Source organism: Ruditapes philippinarum, unplaced genomic scaffold (assembly GCF_026571515.1).
Source record: "Ruditapes philippinarum isolate M1 unplaced genomic scaffold, ASM2657151v2 ctg9707_1_1_1_1, whole genome shotgun sequence".
In the NCBI taxonomy this organism is placed as follows: Eukaryota; Metazoa; Mollusca; class Bivalvia; order Venerida; family Veneridae; genus Ruditapes; species Ruditapes philippinarum.
The window spans coordinates 20,675-37,031 of record NW_026858119.1 but is presented as its reverse complement, the minus strand read 5'-3'; the positions used below and the strand labels follow the sequence as shown (position 1 = coordinate 37,031).

Genomic DNA, 16,357 nt, shown 5'->3' with positions numbered 1-16,357 from the left:
TACAAAGAAGGGGTCGAATTTCCAGCAGGGCGTCCTGTTTTTTTGGACAATATTCTACATGCCGTAAAACAGTCGAAAAAAGTTCTGGGTTTTTATTGACACATAATGCCATTAAATCACAATGGGTCACTTTTGAAATCTTTGATGGGGCTTGAGAAATCGCACCGTGAAGATGAAATGTGCATTCGTCTAGTTTTCGAAGGAATTTCAGAAAAAGAACGCGAAGAGTTCAAGAAGGGGTCATTGCATGTGATACCGGATGTTGTGTTGGATTTTAATAAAGAATCATGGAAAGAAACTTTAGTAGATAAAATCAAAGGTACTGATTTCTTATTTATTTGACTTTAAAAAAGTTGTATAGTTTGTATGATTGATGATGATGATGATGATTATTGATGATCATGAGGATGATGTGGTAGAACTTTGCCTTATAATTCCTGGCTGATTGAAAACTATTTACTTTGTATTTCATTGTATCTCATCAGAAATGCTCACCAAAAATATCGATTGCTTAAACGCAGAGCAAAAAAAAATAAGTTTTTCGAAGAGGCATAGACTGACGCCTGACGCTTAATATAGTACAGTTAATGTAGGTACCTGCCAGATTCTTTTGAAAAAGCGATCGTAACTTTCGTGTTATAATGACATTATAACCCATTGCGAGCATTGCGGTGGCTGATTTGGTACACTTTGCGCGTTGCGTTGTCGAAAGCGACAACACAACCTAAATCGTTATGGCTTTTCGTCTTGTCGTCTTATCGCTAACGAAACGCGCCAAACGGCGTGTTGTCACACTGTCGTCTTGTCGTCCTGCCGCAAGCGAAGAATGCCAAACGGCGATTTGAGCCGGACGACAATGTGACATCGCGACAACACGCCGCAAGTCGACACACCGTTTGGCGTGCGGACAAGACAAAAGTCAAGACAACGTGCCGTTTGGCGCTTTGTCGTTCTGTCCAGTGTTTTTTTTTCACCAAAATATTCGGCGAAATTCTCCGCATTCCCCTCTCAAAATAGTATGTTTTTTTCCCCCCTCAAAGCTGAAATTTCCCCCTATAATATGGCAGCCCAAGTTTGGCCTGCAATAAATATCATTTTTTTTGCAACTACTGCTGAAAAATGCTTTATTTTATGCCTGTAAGACTTACTGTTAAGCAAGGGTTTTTCATATAGGTAAGGGGAGCTACTCCTGTAATCCCAACAAGTTTATCAGTGACACATCAATATTTTAGATCCGTATAAAAATCTCCCCTCCTGTTGCATTTTTCCCCCTCCAATGGGCACCGACCCCCTTCCCCCAAAGTGAAAAAAAAACACTGCTGTCTCTAGCGGCAACACGACGTATAAAAGTGTTCCAAATTTCAGCCAACATAAGTAAGGGTTTTAACAGTTTTATAAACATACATAAACTTGGTTTTTTATTTGTCTTTATCATCCATGTGTTATTGTTCTTACAGAAGCGTGTTGAAAAATGCAGGAATTGTTGCCGGCAGGGAATGGTTGCACATGGTCTTTGTGTTTAACTATTTTATTGGTTACTTGGCTTTATTGCACTTTCCGGGTGAGTATAGGTCTCTTTGTTTATATTTGTCAGTGAGATACTTAGATTTTATCAATGAAATATATGTGATGTATTTCACTGTTAATCAGTTTAGTTTCAAAAAACACTTTTTTGCTTTCAAAAAACAAAAAAATAGAAAAAAATGCGCTAAAAAGAAGGAAAATAAGTAGGGGATATGAATTTTGACTTTTTTAAATTATAGGGCGCCCCTGGGGAAATTAAAATTTTTTAAAAGGGGAAATAGTAATTTTTTCCATTTTTTTTGGGTGTTTTACATTTAAATTTTAAATAAAAGTTTCCCTATTTTCTAAGAAAGGGGTTTGGCTTCTTTAAATCTGTGGGAATAAAAAAAAACCATTAAAATTTTTTTTGGGAATATTGAAATTTATTCAAAAAAGTTTTTTTTCACCCAAGGCCAAGACAGTTAAAAAATGCGAGTACATTCAAAAAAGGGAAAAATTCTCACTAAACTTTTTCCTTTTTTTACCTAAACTAGGGGAAAATTTAAATTTTTAGGGGGTTCGATAGGGGGTTTTTAAACATAAAAAAAAAGGGGAAAAAAGGGTTAAAAATGGCCCGGAAAACCCATGGGATAAAAAAGGGAAAATTAACCCGCCTGTTTACAGAATATAAAAGGGGAAGGTTCAGATGGGGTTTAACTTTATTTAAAACTATTATCATACTTTTTTTTTCAATCTTTTTATCCCCAAAGAGAAATTTTTTTAGCCCCAAATTATTTTTTTTGGGTTTAAACCTTTTGATAAAGTTTCCCAAATTTTAAAATCAAAAGTGGGGAATATTCTTTTTGGTTACAAAAACCCAATATTTTTGTTTACTGTTTATGTAAAGTCTTTTTTTCTTTTTTCAGTCATTTTTTCACTGGGGAAAATACCCTTATATTGGCTAAAAGTAAAAGATGAAAAGGGGATGGGTTTTTTTAAAAATTTGGGACCTAAACAAAAAAATGGTTCGTTTTAAAGATGACCCCTTGAGGGAAATTTGGGTCCAGAAAGGAAAAATTTGGGACCCCAAAAAATCTGCCAAATTTATTTCTTATAAAGGTAACTATTGATTTTTTGCTATATAATAAATCTTTAGTTGAAAGTTTTTTTTCATGATTTTCTTGCACTTTGTAGCCTCCGTGACCGAATAAGTTAAGGTCGCAGACTTCAAATAACTTGGCCCTCACCGAAGTGAGTTCGAATGCCGTCAAGGACATTGGATTTTTTCATGTATGGAAGCTTTCCATCTAGCTTACGGAAGGTCGGCGAAATGATGCACGAAGAAGCATATGAGGTATTTGTCAACCAATGAAGCTTGAACGTTACTATATGACCTTTAAAGTTTCGGTTTGACCTAAAATTCACCAAACAAACAAAAATGTGGTGTATGAACAGAAATTGCGACCTCATTTTTTTTAAAATCTGAATGATTATTTTGTTTCGTTATAGACCCGGATGAGTCGCTAGCAGATATGATATGGAAATGTATGATTGAAGAATTTACCAAAGTTTCTGTAAGTGTTGTTTAGTTATACAAACACTATCGATGTGCTGTCTTTGGTTTTTGTTAAAACATTAATTCTTTATTACTGAAGTCATTTGAGGAAACATAGTCTTGATCCCAGTAAAGCTCCAGCCAATTGATCCATGATCTCTGGCTTCTAAACCATTCATTAAGTCACCGCTTTCCTTTTTTATGTTGAATTTCTTCTAAAATTTACCTTTCTCAACGTTTGCTGACTAAATTATTAAGACAAATTACAAATTAATTTAACTGGCTTCCATAGTTAATTTAGCGGATTCGCTTTAACCGGCATACATTTACGTGGATTAGCGCAAACATCACCAAAGAAGTCCTGTTTTTTTTCTCCAAAACTTAACCTCCCTATACCAATGTAACAAATACGTTGAAGATAGCGTCATGTACTTATAAATGCAGAATAGAATTATAATGTCTTTCGTAAATTATGTTTTAAATTAAAATAGTATCGTGATTTTTGTTTATATATAGAAAGGAGAACAGACAGGAAGCAAAACCGTTACGAGGAAGAAAGCCGAATATACGGAGGTAGGTATTCACCGTCTCTTTTTAGGTTATTTTTGCAGTTTTTGGGGAACATGACCTGTATATATGAGATTGAGAATTTTAGTGGTGTTAAACGTTTTACTAAAATAGGAATGATGTCAGATTTTCCAGACATCCGTTCTGCAGTAAATAAGATTTAAATCTTACATTATACGTGCAGATTTGGTTTAAGTACAACTTTCCACGCGTTTGTCCCAAGAAAAAATTGATATCAGATTTTTGATTAGGTTTTGTTGAGAATAGTAATCGGAGAATTTGTTGACAAAAATCAACTGGGGTGACTGTTAGCTAATTTCTGTTGAAAATCTGGGGGAAACATGAATACATAAATTATTTCTGTTATATTATCTTTGTATTGGGCAAAGATATCAAAAATATATTGCAGACGGAAAAAATGTAACAAGTTGAAAAGATATGCTACCAGTAACGAAAATGAACATTAAACAGTTAACTAACTTAACTAATTCCATTAATTAATTAAAGGGAGAAAAGGCAATTACAGCAACAATTACTCATATGGGAGAAGGAAAAGATCGCTCGACAGCTGAAGATATAGAAAAATATTTAGGTGAAAAGAATGTCAAATTCCACAACGGGGAAGGCAAAATGAACTTTCAGGTGCTTGAAGACGCTCGTTGGAATATTTTTGTGTTATCGGAAGATGCGATGGAAGATGATACCATGGTAACACAGTATAGAGCAGCGCTTGAATGTTCCATTTCTGATAACGAAGTACAGGTACTGGTTGTTACACATTTTTTGTATTGTAATTGGTTTTCTAAAGTTTTCCTTGTGAGCCTTCATATAAGGTTTCCATTTTCACTGTATTATCACTATCAAATAAGGTACTAATTCCTTATATTGCCACCTAAACATTGTTCTTATCGGCAAGTTAGTTCTATTTTTATGCTGTATTTGTTGTTTAAACTTTAGTTCAAAACATGTCTTGCATACCTAAATTGTAATTATTTTGTTTATCATAACACCATAAAGCATAGTTTGTGAATCACTTTCTTCAATCACTTCGTCCCGCCCCTTCGTATCGTCTCGATTGTGTTATTTTCTACAGCTGTTGAACCTGTCTTTGTACCGGGATAATTGAATGTTGGACTTGAGAAATTCTTTTATGAAATGCCTACTGCATTAATATGTCGTTTATTTACAAGAATAAACATCACTGGAAATAAGAACTTTGGTTCTGCAAAGGCATATCAATGTCCCCATTGACTAATTGATTGTATTCCTTGCCACTCGTGGGTTTGTAAGCTTTTGTGTTCTATTATTAAGTGCGTAGGTTTTATTCACATTTTTAAATGCATTTTGTCACAGTAACGGCTTTTTTATTTTCGCTGCTTTTGTTTGTTATATAGTGCATGTTTCCAGTGAAAGTTTATTGTTACCTATTTTGAACTTTTCATTACAAATCAACATCTTTAGGTATTATTACCTGTTCATTTTTGTCTTTGTATTACCCAAAGGTATTTTTTTTTCAATATGTATTTATGCCACAAAAGTTATCCGATCGAGGACATTGGTGGAGTTAAATTTACATTCTGGGATAGCTCTAGATTGTAAAGAAGTAAATATATCTCACCGTTCTAATAACTCTAATAAATCCTTTTTTTTTAGGTTATTCCTGTTCTGGCTGCAGGCACAGATATTAAAAAAATACCGGACCTTATGAAATGGACAACACTTTTGAAGGAAGACGAACCAGAATACTTGAATAAATTGTGGAAAGTCATGAACGGTTTGTTATTGTTTTTGTTATCTGTTTACTTTTTTTATTATTATTTACTTGTTCCTTTCTGAGTGATAAATGTTTTCAAATTATGACGGATTAAGACAAGCTTTTTAACAAATGCATCAATCTATCAAATTTTAGAGAAGAACGAATGATAGACAACTGATTTAAATATGAGTGGCTATAAAAATGAAAATTATTTTACCATTTACATTTATATATGCCCCTACATAAATATGAATAAAAATTTTGATATATTTCTTTTTTTTATAAAATAATAGTATAATTGAAAAATACTCACTCCTATTTATCGGTTTAAATCTCTTTCTTCTTTTTTACATGTTATTTTGAAAAACGTTTGTACATCACTTTCAGAGAAAAGGACTATGATGGAGTTAATACCATCAGGAAAAATATACGAGGGATTTGCATATGCTTATCTTATAAACTATTTGCCATATAACCTTACATATAAGACACCAGAGGGCAGAGGTAAACCATTTTTATATATTTCTATGATTCCATGTTAATGCGTAGCTCATTTTTCAAGATGAAAAAAGTTCGAGTTTTGTATTACTATTCCAAAATGTGTCCATAGTTTGTTAAGAGAAGCACATTTTAGTTGATTATACCTCATGTAAACCTTTTACTATATAGACTTATGTGACGTCATAGGGTGTTATTTCGTTATATCATTCTGGAAATGAATATCACTCGGTCAATAAATTTTTAAAATATTTGGGTCCGCCTTGAGTGATATTTCAGTTCTCGGGTTATATAATGTTGCGTTACCGTCTTTAAATGAGCTTGACTAAAGTGCAAACGCCTTAAAAAAACATAATGTTTGATTTTTTTACATAGATCAACTGGGGTACTTAAAACAAAAAGGTATGAAAACAAAAGATTATGATGCAATATATGCACAAGTAAATTGAAAATTGTATTTTTGGGTTATGTTTGCTCCAATTTGAGTAAAAAGCGTTGCAACGCTTTTCAGTTATGTATAATATCATTATTCTGAAATGGAGTGACAGTCATCGTTTTTTCCAAAACAGTTCATAACCTTTGGGCTAGAATCATGATGAACAAGGATTATCCCAACGTTAACTATAATGTCAATCACCACCGCCTTCTAATTCATGATTCCCTAAACATATTTTTATTCATCGTAATACATATTCAACATGTGTAATACAATGTTTTATATATGGTAAATTGTTTCCAGATTTTACACAACGCTTCATTGATGCAAAGGAAAAATATCAGATAAAGGAGCCATGTGTAAACAAGGTTTATGTTATCGTTCCCAAGTCATGTTCCTTTCCTAAACCTGGAAGTAAGATAACAAATGAGGAACATATTGGTGCTTTGGAACCGATTGTTGATGGTTTCAGACAATATTTTTTACAATTGTACAGATTGACCATGTCAAATGGACAAGTAAGTTTATATTTATATATATATTATATAAATATTTCTATTACTAAATGCTATATATGATTGTTGCTTTTTTAAGCACGTTTGCTACGAAGGAAATGTAGAGATGCTGTAGTTGTCACCGTCGTGCAAAAACTTTAATGCAGCCCATTATTCAAACACTCTGAAAAATATAACAACACGAAACGTAGAATATTTGGTTGAAAGACAAGGGACATAAATCTGAAATATAAATTTTTGGAGTTATGCCCATTTTAACTTGCTCTGTCAAAAACTTATTTATCATGACCAGGGCAATTGTTAGATAAAGGGCAAAATTGATAATTTGAAAACTTTATCATTTGAGTTATGTCCATTTGTTACTGAGACTTTCAAAATTGCTTATTAGTAGAAGGATTTCAACTAACAATTATTAAATATATCAACATTTAACTAACACTTGATTATCGCGACAGTGCACAGTAACTGTCGTCAGACAGAGGAATTATCCTGAAAGCAAAGTTTCTTGTAGTGACTTCATTTTGTAACTTATTATAAATATAAAACTTATTTGTTGACAGACATGCGGTGCACTTGTTGAGAATTTTACTTTTGCTCTTAAGTAATGAAATTTCATATTTTTTGGTGGATGTAAGCTTAAAGATGCCAAAACATGGAATTTATATATTTTCCTTCGTCTATCTTGTCTTCAACAACAAGCTATCAATTAGGCTATTTTATGGACATAAAACATTTTCATTAGCAATATTTCAGTCAGTTACAACGGTCTTTATCAAAATGTAACATATTTATGCAATTAGGGAAACGAAATATCGAAATTTTGCATCCATACTAATATACATTGATATTTCAGTCCTGATTAATTTAAGGAATCTTTGTGAAATCTATTATTATAAAACCACAAATGCACAATTGTACTTAAAGTGATGAGGATATTAATGATGATGAAAATGATGATGATAATTTTGAAGATGATGACGATGACAATATTGATGATGTTGATGATATTCAGGGTTGCCAGCAGACTTGAAAAGTCAGGGAAATCTGATATTTTTTTAAGGTCAGGGAATTGTCAGGGAATTTTGAAAATTGGTCAGTGAAAAATAAAAATCCTAAAAAGTCAGGGAAAAGTCAAGGAAAAATAATTTTGAAGAATTTTCCTTATATGTATAAAGTAAAAACTGGAAAAAAACCATGTTCACCTCTTTTAAGAGCTAGAGCTTAGATTAAGCATGTAACATCTTCAGTGAGTGTCTACCAATTTTGTACAAATAAAAGCCTTTGGGTCAAAATTTGCCCAGTTAAGGTGGTCATTGATTTTCCTTATATGTTTAAATAAACTTAAAAATTCTTGTAACAAACCCAAAAGAGCTAGAGTTTAGATATTAAGCATGAAACATTTTCTAGTGTGTGTCTACCAAGTTTGTTCAAATAAAAGTCCTTGGGTCAAAATTGGCCCACCCCAGGGGGTTACTGATTTTCCTTTTATGTACATAGTAAAAAAAACAAAACAATATCTTCTTTGAAAAACCCAAAGAGGTAGAGCTGTGATATTTGGCATGAAACATCTTTTAGTAAGTGTCTACCAAGTTTGTTAAAATAAAAGCCCTGGGGTCAAAACTGGTCCAGTCATGGGGGTCATTAATTTTCCTTATATGTATATATAGTAAAAACTAAAAAGTCTTCTTTTAAAAAACAAAAGAGCTAGAGCTTAGATATTTGGCATGAAACATTTTCCAATGGGTGTTTACCAATTTTGTTCAAATAAAAGCCCTGGGGTCAAAATTATTCTTGTTCATGGAGAGTTTTTATATTCACATGAGTAATTTCAGGGCCATCAATGACCACCCTCTTGTTATTGATTATATTGGCTATGGCAGTATTCTGTAGCTCAAGATAATAGTTTTGCTTCAGACTTGATCTTATCAAAAACATTTTACTGAACACAAAATACCAAACTTAGATGTATAAAGCATGTTTTATTGACCATATTGTTAAAAGCATTAAAAAAAAAACAAAAACAAAAACTTATGGGTGCAGGGCTTTTTTTCACAGGTTGGGGAAGTAGCCCTGCCCTTAATTTTGGGTATACATTAATGGTTTATTTGCAAAAGGGGAAGAAAAAACATGATGTAAATTATATTTTGTGGGAAAACTGCATGATTTTAAAGAATTTCTTTTTGGGAAAACAGTCCTATAATGGCCCCTGCTATAGAAGGGAAAAAAGCCCTGGGATGAATTGGACGGCTGTAGGGGGGGGGGGTGGAGACCGTTTAAGTTTGGTAGTTTTAGTCAGTGAAAAACCTAATTTGGTCAGTGAATTGTCAGGGAAAAGTCAGGGAATTTTATTTATCTATGATGCTGGCAACCCTGATATTGATAATGATGATAATAATACTGATGATGATGATAATGTTGATAATGATGACGATGATAATATTGATGATGTTGACGATGGTGATGATGATGAAGATGATGATATTATTATTGATGATGATAATGATGATGATAATGTTGATAATGATGATGATAATATTGATGATGTTGACGATAATATTGATGATGATGATAATGAGGATGATGGGGATTATAATATTGATGATGATGATGATAATGATGATGATAATAATATTTATGATGATGATGATGGTGATAATGATATCATTAATGATGCTATTCAGTAGTATTTGCCTGATTTGTCCGTTAAGATTTACTGAACAATATTGCAGTTACTAAAAAAATAATCATTTTAATATATCTGCAGAAAGTATGTTATGCCAGGGAGTATGCCACACCCGCCATTGCTCTCCATGATATGGCTCAGCTGCCATTTGCTGGTGTGAGTAAAGAAGCAATGAACGAGCAAGCCAAGATGTTTGCAGAATTTTCAGAAGAAATTATGAAGAACAAGATATTTAATGATACGATAGGAGATGTGCGGGACAAATGTGAAATGGTTTATTTCGATGGTTTGTATACTTTTTTTCTATTTAAAACATGTTTTAGAAATAAGATACTAAAATCACCCGATTGATTTGCAGAACTAAAGATAAGTCCAATATTGTCAATTTTAACTTTATTTAATAGTAGAATTTAACTTGAAAAGCATGCCTGACAACCAAATTACTCTTATAGACACACTGTGAAAAAGGGGTACAACAAATAAAATCGGTGACAACTCGTGTACAGCTTGTGTACAGCTTAAAATATATTTCACTTATGTTAATATATGACCTATTGATTCGTCTCATTCGAAATACGTCATTTTAAATGTATGGTAAGTAATGTGTTAACAGGACCAGCGATTCATTAAAATTTGAACAAATATTTTTTGTTCTTACTTTCTTTGCAATTATATAATTAACTTTGTTTGTTTTACTTTCAGATGAATTAACCGGAATGGACGGTGTAATAGATGTCCTTGAAGAAAGATTAAAGAAATGTTTGGACACTGGTAGCTACGTCTGAAAACATAATGGTAGTGAATTTTAAGTAGAGTATTAATATAAATAATAATTTTGAGATGTGTTTAAAGGAACAAGAGTTGTTTTGATGGATGTATTTGATATGATATACATGTGTATTATGTTTATCCACGAAACTAATACTGGTACTTAAGAGGGGCTTATTTTCTATAACTTAAAACATTAAAATGAAATACGTGTAAATTATGATAGAAAAATGTATGTTTTGATGCTATGTCCGGAAAGAGAAATGACTGTTTGAACTATAATTATAGAGGGAACAGTGGATCAAGCTTTTTTTTTTATTTTTATGTACACGCGATGAAAGTATTGTGTTGTGAAATTGTGTAGTTGTTTAATGAAATATAAAAATGTGTACTAACATTTCACTTACTTTGTTTAGATAAACGATATACATTCCTACGAACATGTTTGTTTAAAAGTTGTTCTAAGTTTAAAAATTGATTTGCTTAGATCATTTTGCTAAATGTTGTAAACAAACTTGCAATAATGTCCAGCTGAATGAGACCAATATATCACCAACTGTTCTCAGGGGTCACTGGTATACTAAGATGTCAAAAGCAAATAATGAATTAAATTATACTTGTCTAGGCAGCAAATGCGCCATGGATATTGAGATTACTAAGAAATATAGCACCAATGTTAAGCTAAAATATTCTGTATGTTGCTACTAAAATCAAAACTGTAGGTTAAATCTCAAAATGTCCTTTGAGATCGAAAGTAAGAAAGTAGAAATTAGTGAAATCGTTCTTGTCCGGGTTGTAAGCTGGCCACAGATTTGTGGATTCATGAAACATTTGAGACAAATGCTTATTTCAATGTAGTTCGATGGCGCACTAAAGAATCAGAATCAAGGTCAATGTCGAAGTTTGGGATCAAAGGTTAAAAACGAGAAGAATTCTGGTTGTCCTTACTTGTCATGAATTGTCAGATTCTCAGTTTACATGACACAAGGTCGGTCTCGAAGTGTCTCGCACAAAAACAAAAATGGAAGGTCAAAGGTCAAGGTTATATTTAGGGATCAGTATTGAAAGAAAGTGAAATTCTGGTTGTCTGAGCTGTAACTTCATGGATTGATGATTTCGCAAATAATAGGGAATATGTAAAGTTAAATGAACCGGCGTGTACAATAAATATTATATAGCCCAAAGGTAAAGGTCATACTTCAGGTTAAAGGTAAAACTTATAAAAGAAATTGGCTTGTCTTGGCTATAGTTTTGCAATTAATTGTTGCATTCTTAAAATAAAGAAAGAAAAGAAACATAGCACAAATGTCAACATCAATAAGGCAGTATGTCGCACTCAGTCAAGAACACAAGAGTTAGTTTCATGTTCTGTTTTACGGGCATACCAGACCATGTTTCACGGACTTTATCCACGTTATGATGCGCTATCTGTCCGAGTCGCAATAAATGACTAAAAGTTAAATATATCTTATGAAATTTGTCATTTAAATTTAGTCCCAGTAATATCACAAGTTTTACACGATGTCCTTTTTGGGTCAGATAAAATGTAGTCTGTTTACATTCTAACTAAAGTTTTGTGTCGCCCATTTTTGTTTCATTAAACCCCTGTCACACTAGGACGGCGTTCTCACGGCGTCCAAAGAAAATTCAGAACGCCGAGGTGAGCGCAGTAAGATCGCAAACATCGCCACAGCATCGCCGTAGCATCGTAGTGGCATCGCAAAAAACGCCGACCAACGGCGCGCATTTTGAACATGCTCAAAACAAACGCCGTCGTTCGGCGTTCTAAAATGAGCGCAGTAGCATCGCAGTAAGGACGCCGTAGCAACTCAGTAGCATCTCCTACAACGCAACAGGAGCGCTGCGAAAGCGCAAAAGGAACGCCGAATGAACGCCGTGGTTATCCACGGCGCTTGTACGGAGACTGTGCGACGTCTTTACCGCGCTTAAACTGCGTGTGTACGGCGCTTTCACGGAGCTTTACGATTTCAACGCAGTGTGAGCGCCGCGAGAGCGTCGTATGAGCGCCGTAAATGCGCAGTGAAAGTGCAAAGAACGTCATAGAAGCGCAGTCCGAACGTAGACAATCGCCAACTAAAACGCCATCGAAGCTCCGTAGCATCGCCATGATCGCCGTGAGCACGCCGTGAAGACATCAACAATATTACATTTTTTATTGCGACCTCGCGGCGCTTTGTTAAATTTAACAACGCCGTGCGAACGCAGTGAAATCGCATTCTAGTGTGACAGGGCCTTTAGATAAAGTAGAGACGTAAGGAAATCATATCAACATTTATGGGTTGGTTAATCCCTGTGTTATGTGTGTATATCACATGAAATATGTGATAATACTCCAAAAATACATAATGGATGAATATTTTTGTTTCGTATTTTATATAAATTGAATATATGCCTGCGTTTATGATATACATGTATATTGTTTTGTTTTTATTCTTGAATGCATATTGTTATTGTTTTGTTATTTGAGGGTGATATTGTTATTAAAACTCTTCATTAATATTTTTTTAGAAAGTCGTCATTTTATTTCATTTTATTGTTACTACATACTGTGGCTTAAGATTATTTGTGAAAGTCGGTATTTCGTCAACCATATCTCGTATGACTTTGGCCAACATCACGCATTTCCGTAGCAAAATTGCATAAGTAAGATCTATAATTTGACACATGTTTTTGGACCTGGTCGTAGCGACAATAATTCAATATTACAAGGCACGAACATTTCCGAAATATGTCGGTTTTTCCACGAATGATTTCTGAATTATTTTACTCAAATATATCTTCAGAATTTTAATAATTTGCTTATTCACTTCGTACGTGATATGGAAAGTTATGAAATATGTCGATTTTTCACAACGTAATGATTTTTATATTAACTTTATTCTTTATTAAGCTCAATCCGTTGCCTGGCAACTGAAGTAGCTTTATCATTTAAATACAATAAAGAAATATTATTTATGTATCATAGTATGCGTGCTCTTTTGATGTTAAATGATACCACACTAAATAATGTTAATACGTTAAATAGACTTTTCCATGCATCAATCTGGACAAAAACACTCGACATTTTAGATTAAAAGTTTGAAATATACAGTGGTGTAAAGGCGAACAATGCAGACCATTCTCAGAAGGTGCTGATGTACCGGATGATCTTGGTTTGTACTGGTCACACGGTCATCAGTATGAAAAAGGGTTGAATACTGTGATTTTTGCAGATTTATTGATGTTTGGTCAAAATTGAATTTACTGTCTGCTATTGAAAACAAAATAAATGATATTTAAAACGTTCAACGTCAAGTGAGATACCTTATAGGAGATGGATTTGAATGTACGATTGTAGATAGTAATTTGCCTAAATGAAACTAAGACATATCACTTGTCATTCTGGGATAAAGAAATTCATAAATTTAACTATAGTTGATCATGCGACTGCAATAATTACATTTATTATTGTATCTTTTTAAGTTATTATGTTGCTCCGGTCGGTCGTCTGCTTGCTTTAATTTGATGCAATAGTGCAGCATCTTGTAGATCTTTTATCAAATTAAATAACAATAACTACCTAACACAATATTGATGATTTCGTATTCACTAAGTTCATTTGTATTTTCTAGTTTTGTAGTTAGCTAACATATTAATCGAACTTTGAAATCCTTTATTATTATATCTGTTTTTGAAAAAATATATAGGACAAATAGAAAAAAAAATTGAATATCAATATATGTTTCGCTTCATTAGCTTCGATACAAAATATGAAAAATAATAGGAACAATTAATACACGTTGCTCTTTTTATGAAATGTACTCGATTTATATTAATCAGTGTATTCGTGTTTTTTTTGTAAAATCATCTGTGTGCGCACATTCTGATTGGGCGCCAGAAAATAATGGCTTACAATTAATTGCTGTTTTGCTCTTTTTATTTTTTTTATTTGTGATAACGTTATTATTTTTACAATAAATTTGAGCCGCGCCATAGCAAAAATAACATAATGGGTTTGCGACCAGCATAGATCCAGACCAGCCTGTGCCTCCGCAGGATCCATGCTGTTCGCTATCAGTTTCTCTACTTGTAATAGGGTTTTCCAAGCGAACAGCATGGATCCTGATCAGACTGCGCGGATGCGCAGGCTGCTGCGCTGGATCCATGCTGGTCGTAAACCCATTATGTTGATTTTGTCATGACGCGGCTCATTTGTGTATAAATGGCAAATTATTAAATTAATCACGGGATAATGCGTTTGTGAATGAGCATTACGATGGCTACGACCATGTTTCCTCGTTGTTTGTATTGTAATGATTGTTATATAAAACAATAATTGATTAAATAAATTGAAGATAATCCCAGGCTTTGTGTTATATATTTTTGATATATTATATTTTGTTACATTACTTATATACTCGTACATGTTATTTTGTCAGAGAGAAATACTTGCATTCAAGAATCCAGGAATAAAAACAGAAACGTTTTAAAGACAAATTTGTGTAAATATCTTCATATTAATAATAAGGCTATTTTAGTAATATTTTGCAAAAGGAAAATAGATTGAAATTTTAAAAGACAAAACAATTCTACGCTTAATAGAAAAACATACTCGTATAAGTGGTATATACTAAATGTGCTGTATAAGGAATAATTCTGGCCCTTCCACACTGTCTTAATCTCTTGAAATGGAAAAGATTTGTTACAGATGCTTTTCATATACGCACACATATTGTATACGGAATATCTAACGCAAGTACTGTGCAAACGGTGCTAGGTGGGCAGCACGTTGTTCTTTTAAACTTTGAATGTCACAATGGGTTTATTGATGTCTGAAAGGTCGCCCTGTACAATAATCTTGGCGTTATGAAAATTCCATCTTTCTTAATGTCTGATTGAAGTACTGTTAAGTGTTTAAGGTCCAATTTTGCTTAAATCGGTGCCAGGGTACAAGCAAGAGTTCGTGGTCTAAGAATATTCAAGGTTTTGTAATTCTTATTGTCAGGATATAGTTAATTGAATTTTACAGTATATATTGTTTGCCTTGTTACGAATCGAGTTGTTCGGATCAATGGTCCTATATGTGTTTTATATGTGATTAGACAAAATTTTTGTTTCGGATCTTTTCTTCGGTTTAACTTAGTACATTATATCAGGCACGAGCGGGCACCTGATAGAACCACCGACCTTCCGTAAGCGAGTTGGATAGTTTCCTCGGATTCAGTCAGAGATACGAATTCATAGTGATGACAGGCAAGCGATTTGTAGTCACTGACCTTAACCACTCGGCCATGTAGGCCTCAAACCTGAAGTTTTATAAAAGGGATACATCAATTGAAGCCTTATTGCACAAAATAGAAGATAGCATAGCAAGGATCAGGAGTAATTATAAATCATGTGTTTGTGGACATTACTGAAATAGTTCCTTATATAAACATAGGGAAAAAAAAAACATATTTAAAGTTACATATACTTGTGGTTTTATTAGTAGATGTTTAAAATGTTTCATCAACAAGTAATACTGTTTGAGATATATGATCTATTAAAGAAATACTTAATTACAATGTAGATGTGTAAAGTGACCATTTGTTGGTATTGACTTTAAAAATATCATTGTAGAACAGAAGAACATGCATTTACTTAAGGTTAAAATTTTATTTTTTTTAGAAATAAAAGTCCTAAAGTCTTATCATAAGATAACTCAATGAAAATGCAAATATTATGATTATCATTAGTTTTAAATTCACACATTTACACATATCTTATTAGAAATGGTAAACAAAAGAAATATCCACCTGGGATCAGAAAGCTGTTGTGATTTTTGAAAAATAGCACATCTTGAATGAGATGAAGAACCCTTTAAAACATAGAAGGGACTCCACTAAGCTTTTTCGACATGACAGTATAAACTTAATGAAGGTCTTAACCAATAACTTGTGTGCAAATTTTGAGTTCAATCCCATCACTCCGTTTTTTCCTGTTTTTTTTTTTTCATCTTCTTCAGAATAATCATTTTTTATTGTGAAAATGACCTAAAAATGAAAAGCGTTGCAACGTCTTTAACTCAAATCCTGCT

At 33.1% G+C, this 16,357-nt stretch overlaps 1 protein-coding gene across 1 annotated transcript; it reads left to right on the top strand.

The window, feature by feature from the left end:
* Positions 1-2,525: 2,525 nt before the first annotated feature.
* LOC132752174 (uncharacterized) lies at positions 2,526-14,646 on the top strand. The gene is made up of 9 exons (XM_060742468.1): positions 2,526-2,622; positions 3,013-3,077; positions 3,575-3,631; positions 4,133-4,387; positions 5,279-5,399; positions 5,769-5,885; positions 6,619-6,833; positions 9,595-9,799; positions 10,216-14,646. Exons 1-9 carry the CDS (start codon positions 2,526-2,528, stop codon positions 10,296-10,298), a joined length of 1,215 nt encoding a protein of 404 aa, XP_060598451.1. The 3' UTR covers positions 10,299-14,646.
* Positions 14,647-16,357: the final 1,711 nt, after the last annotated feature.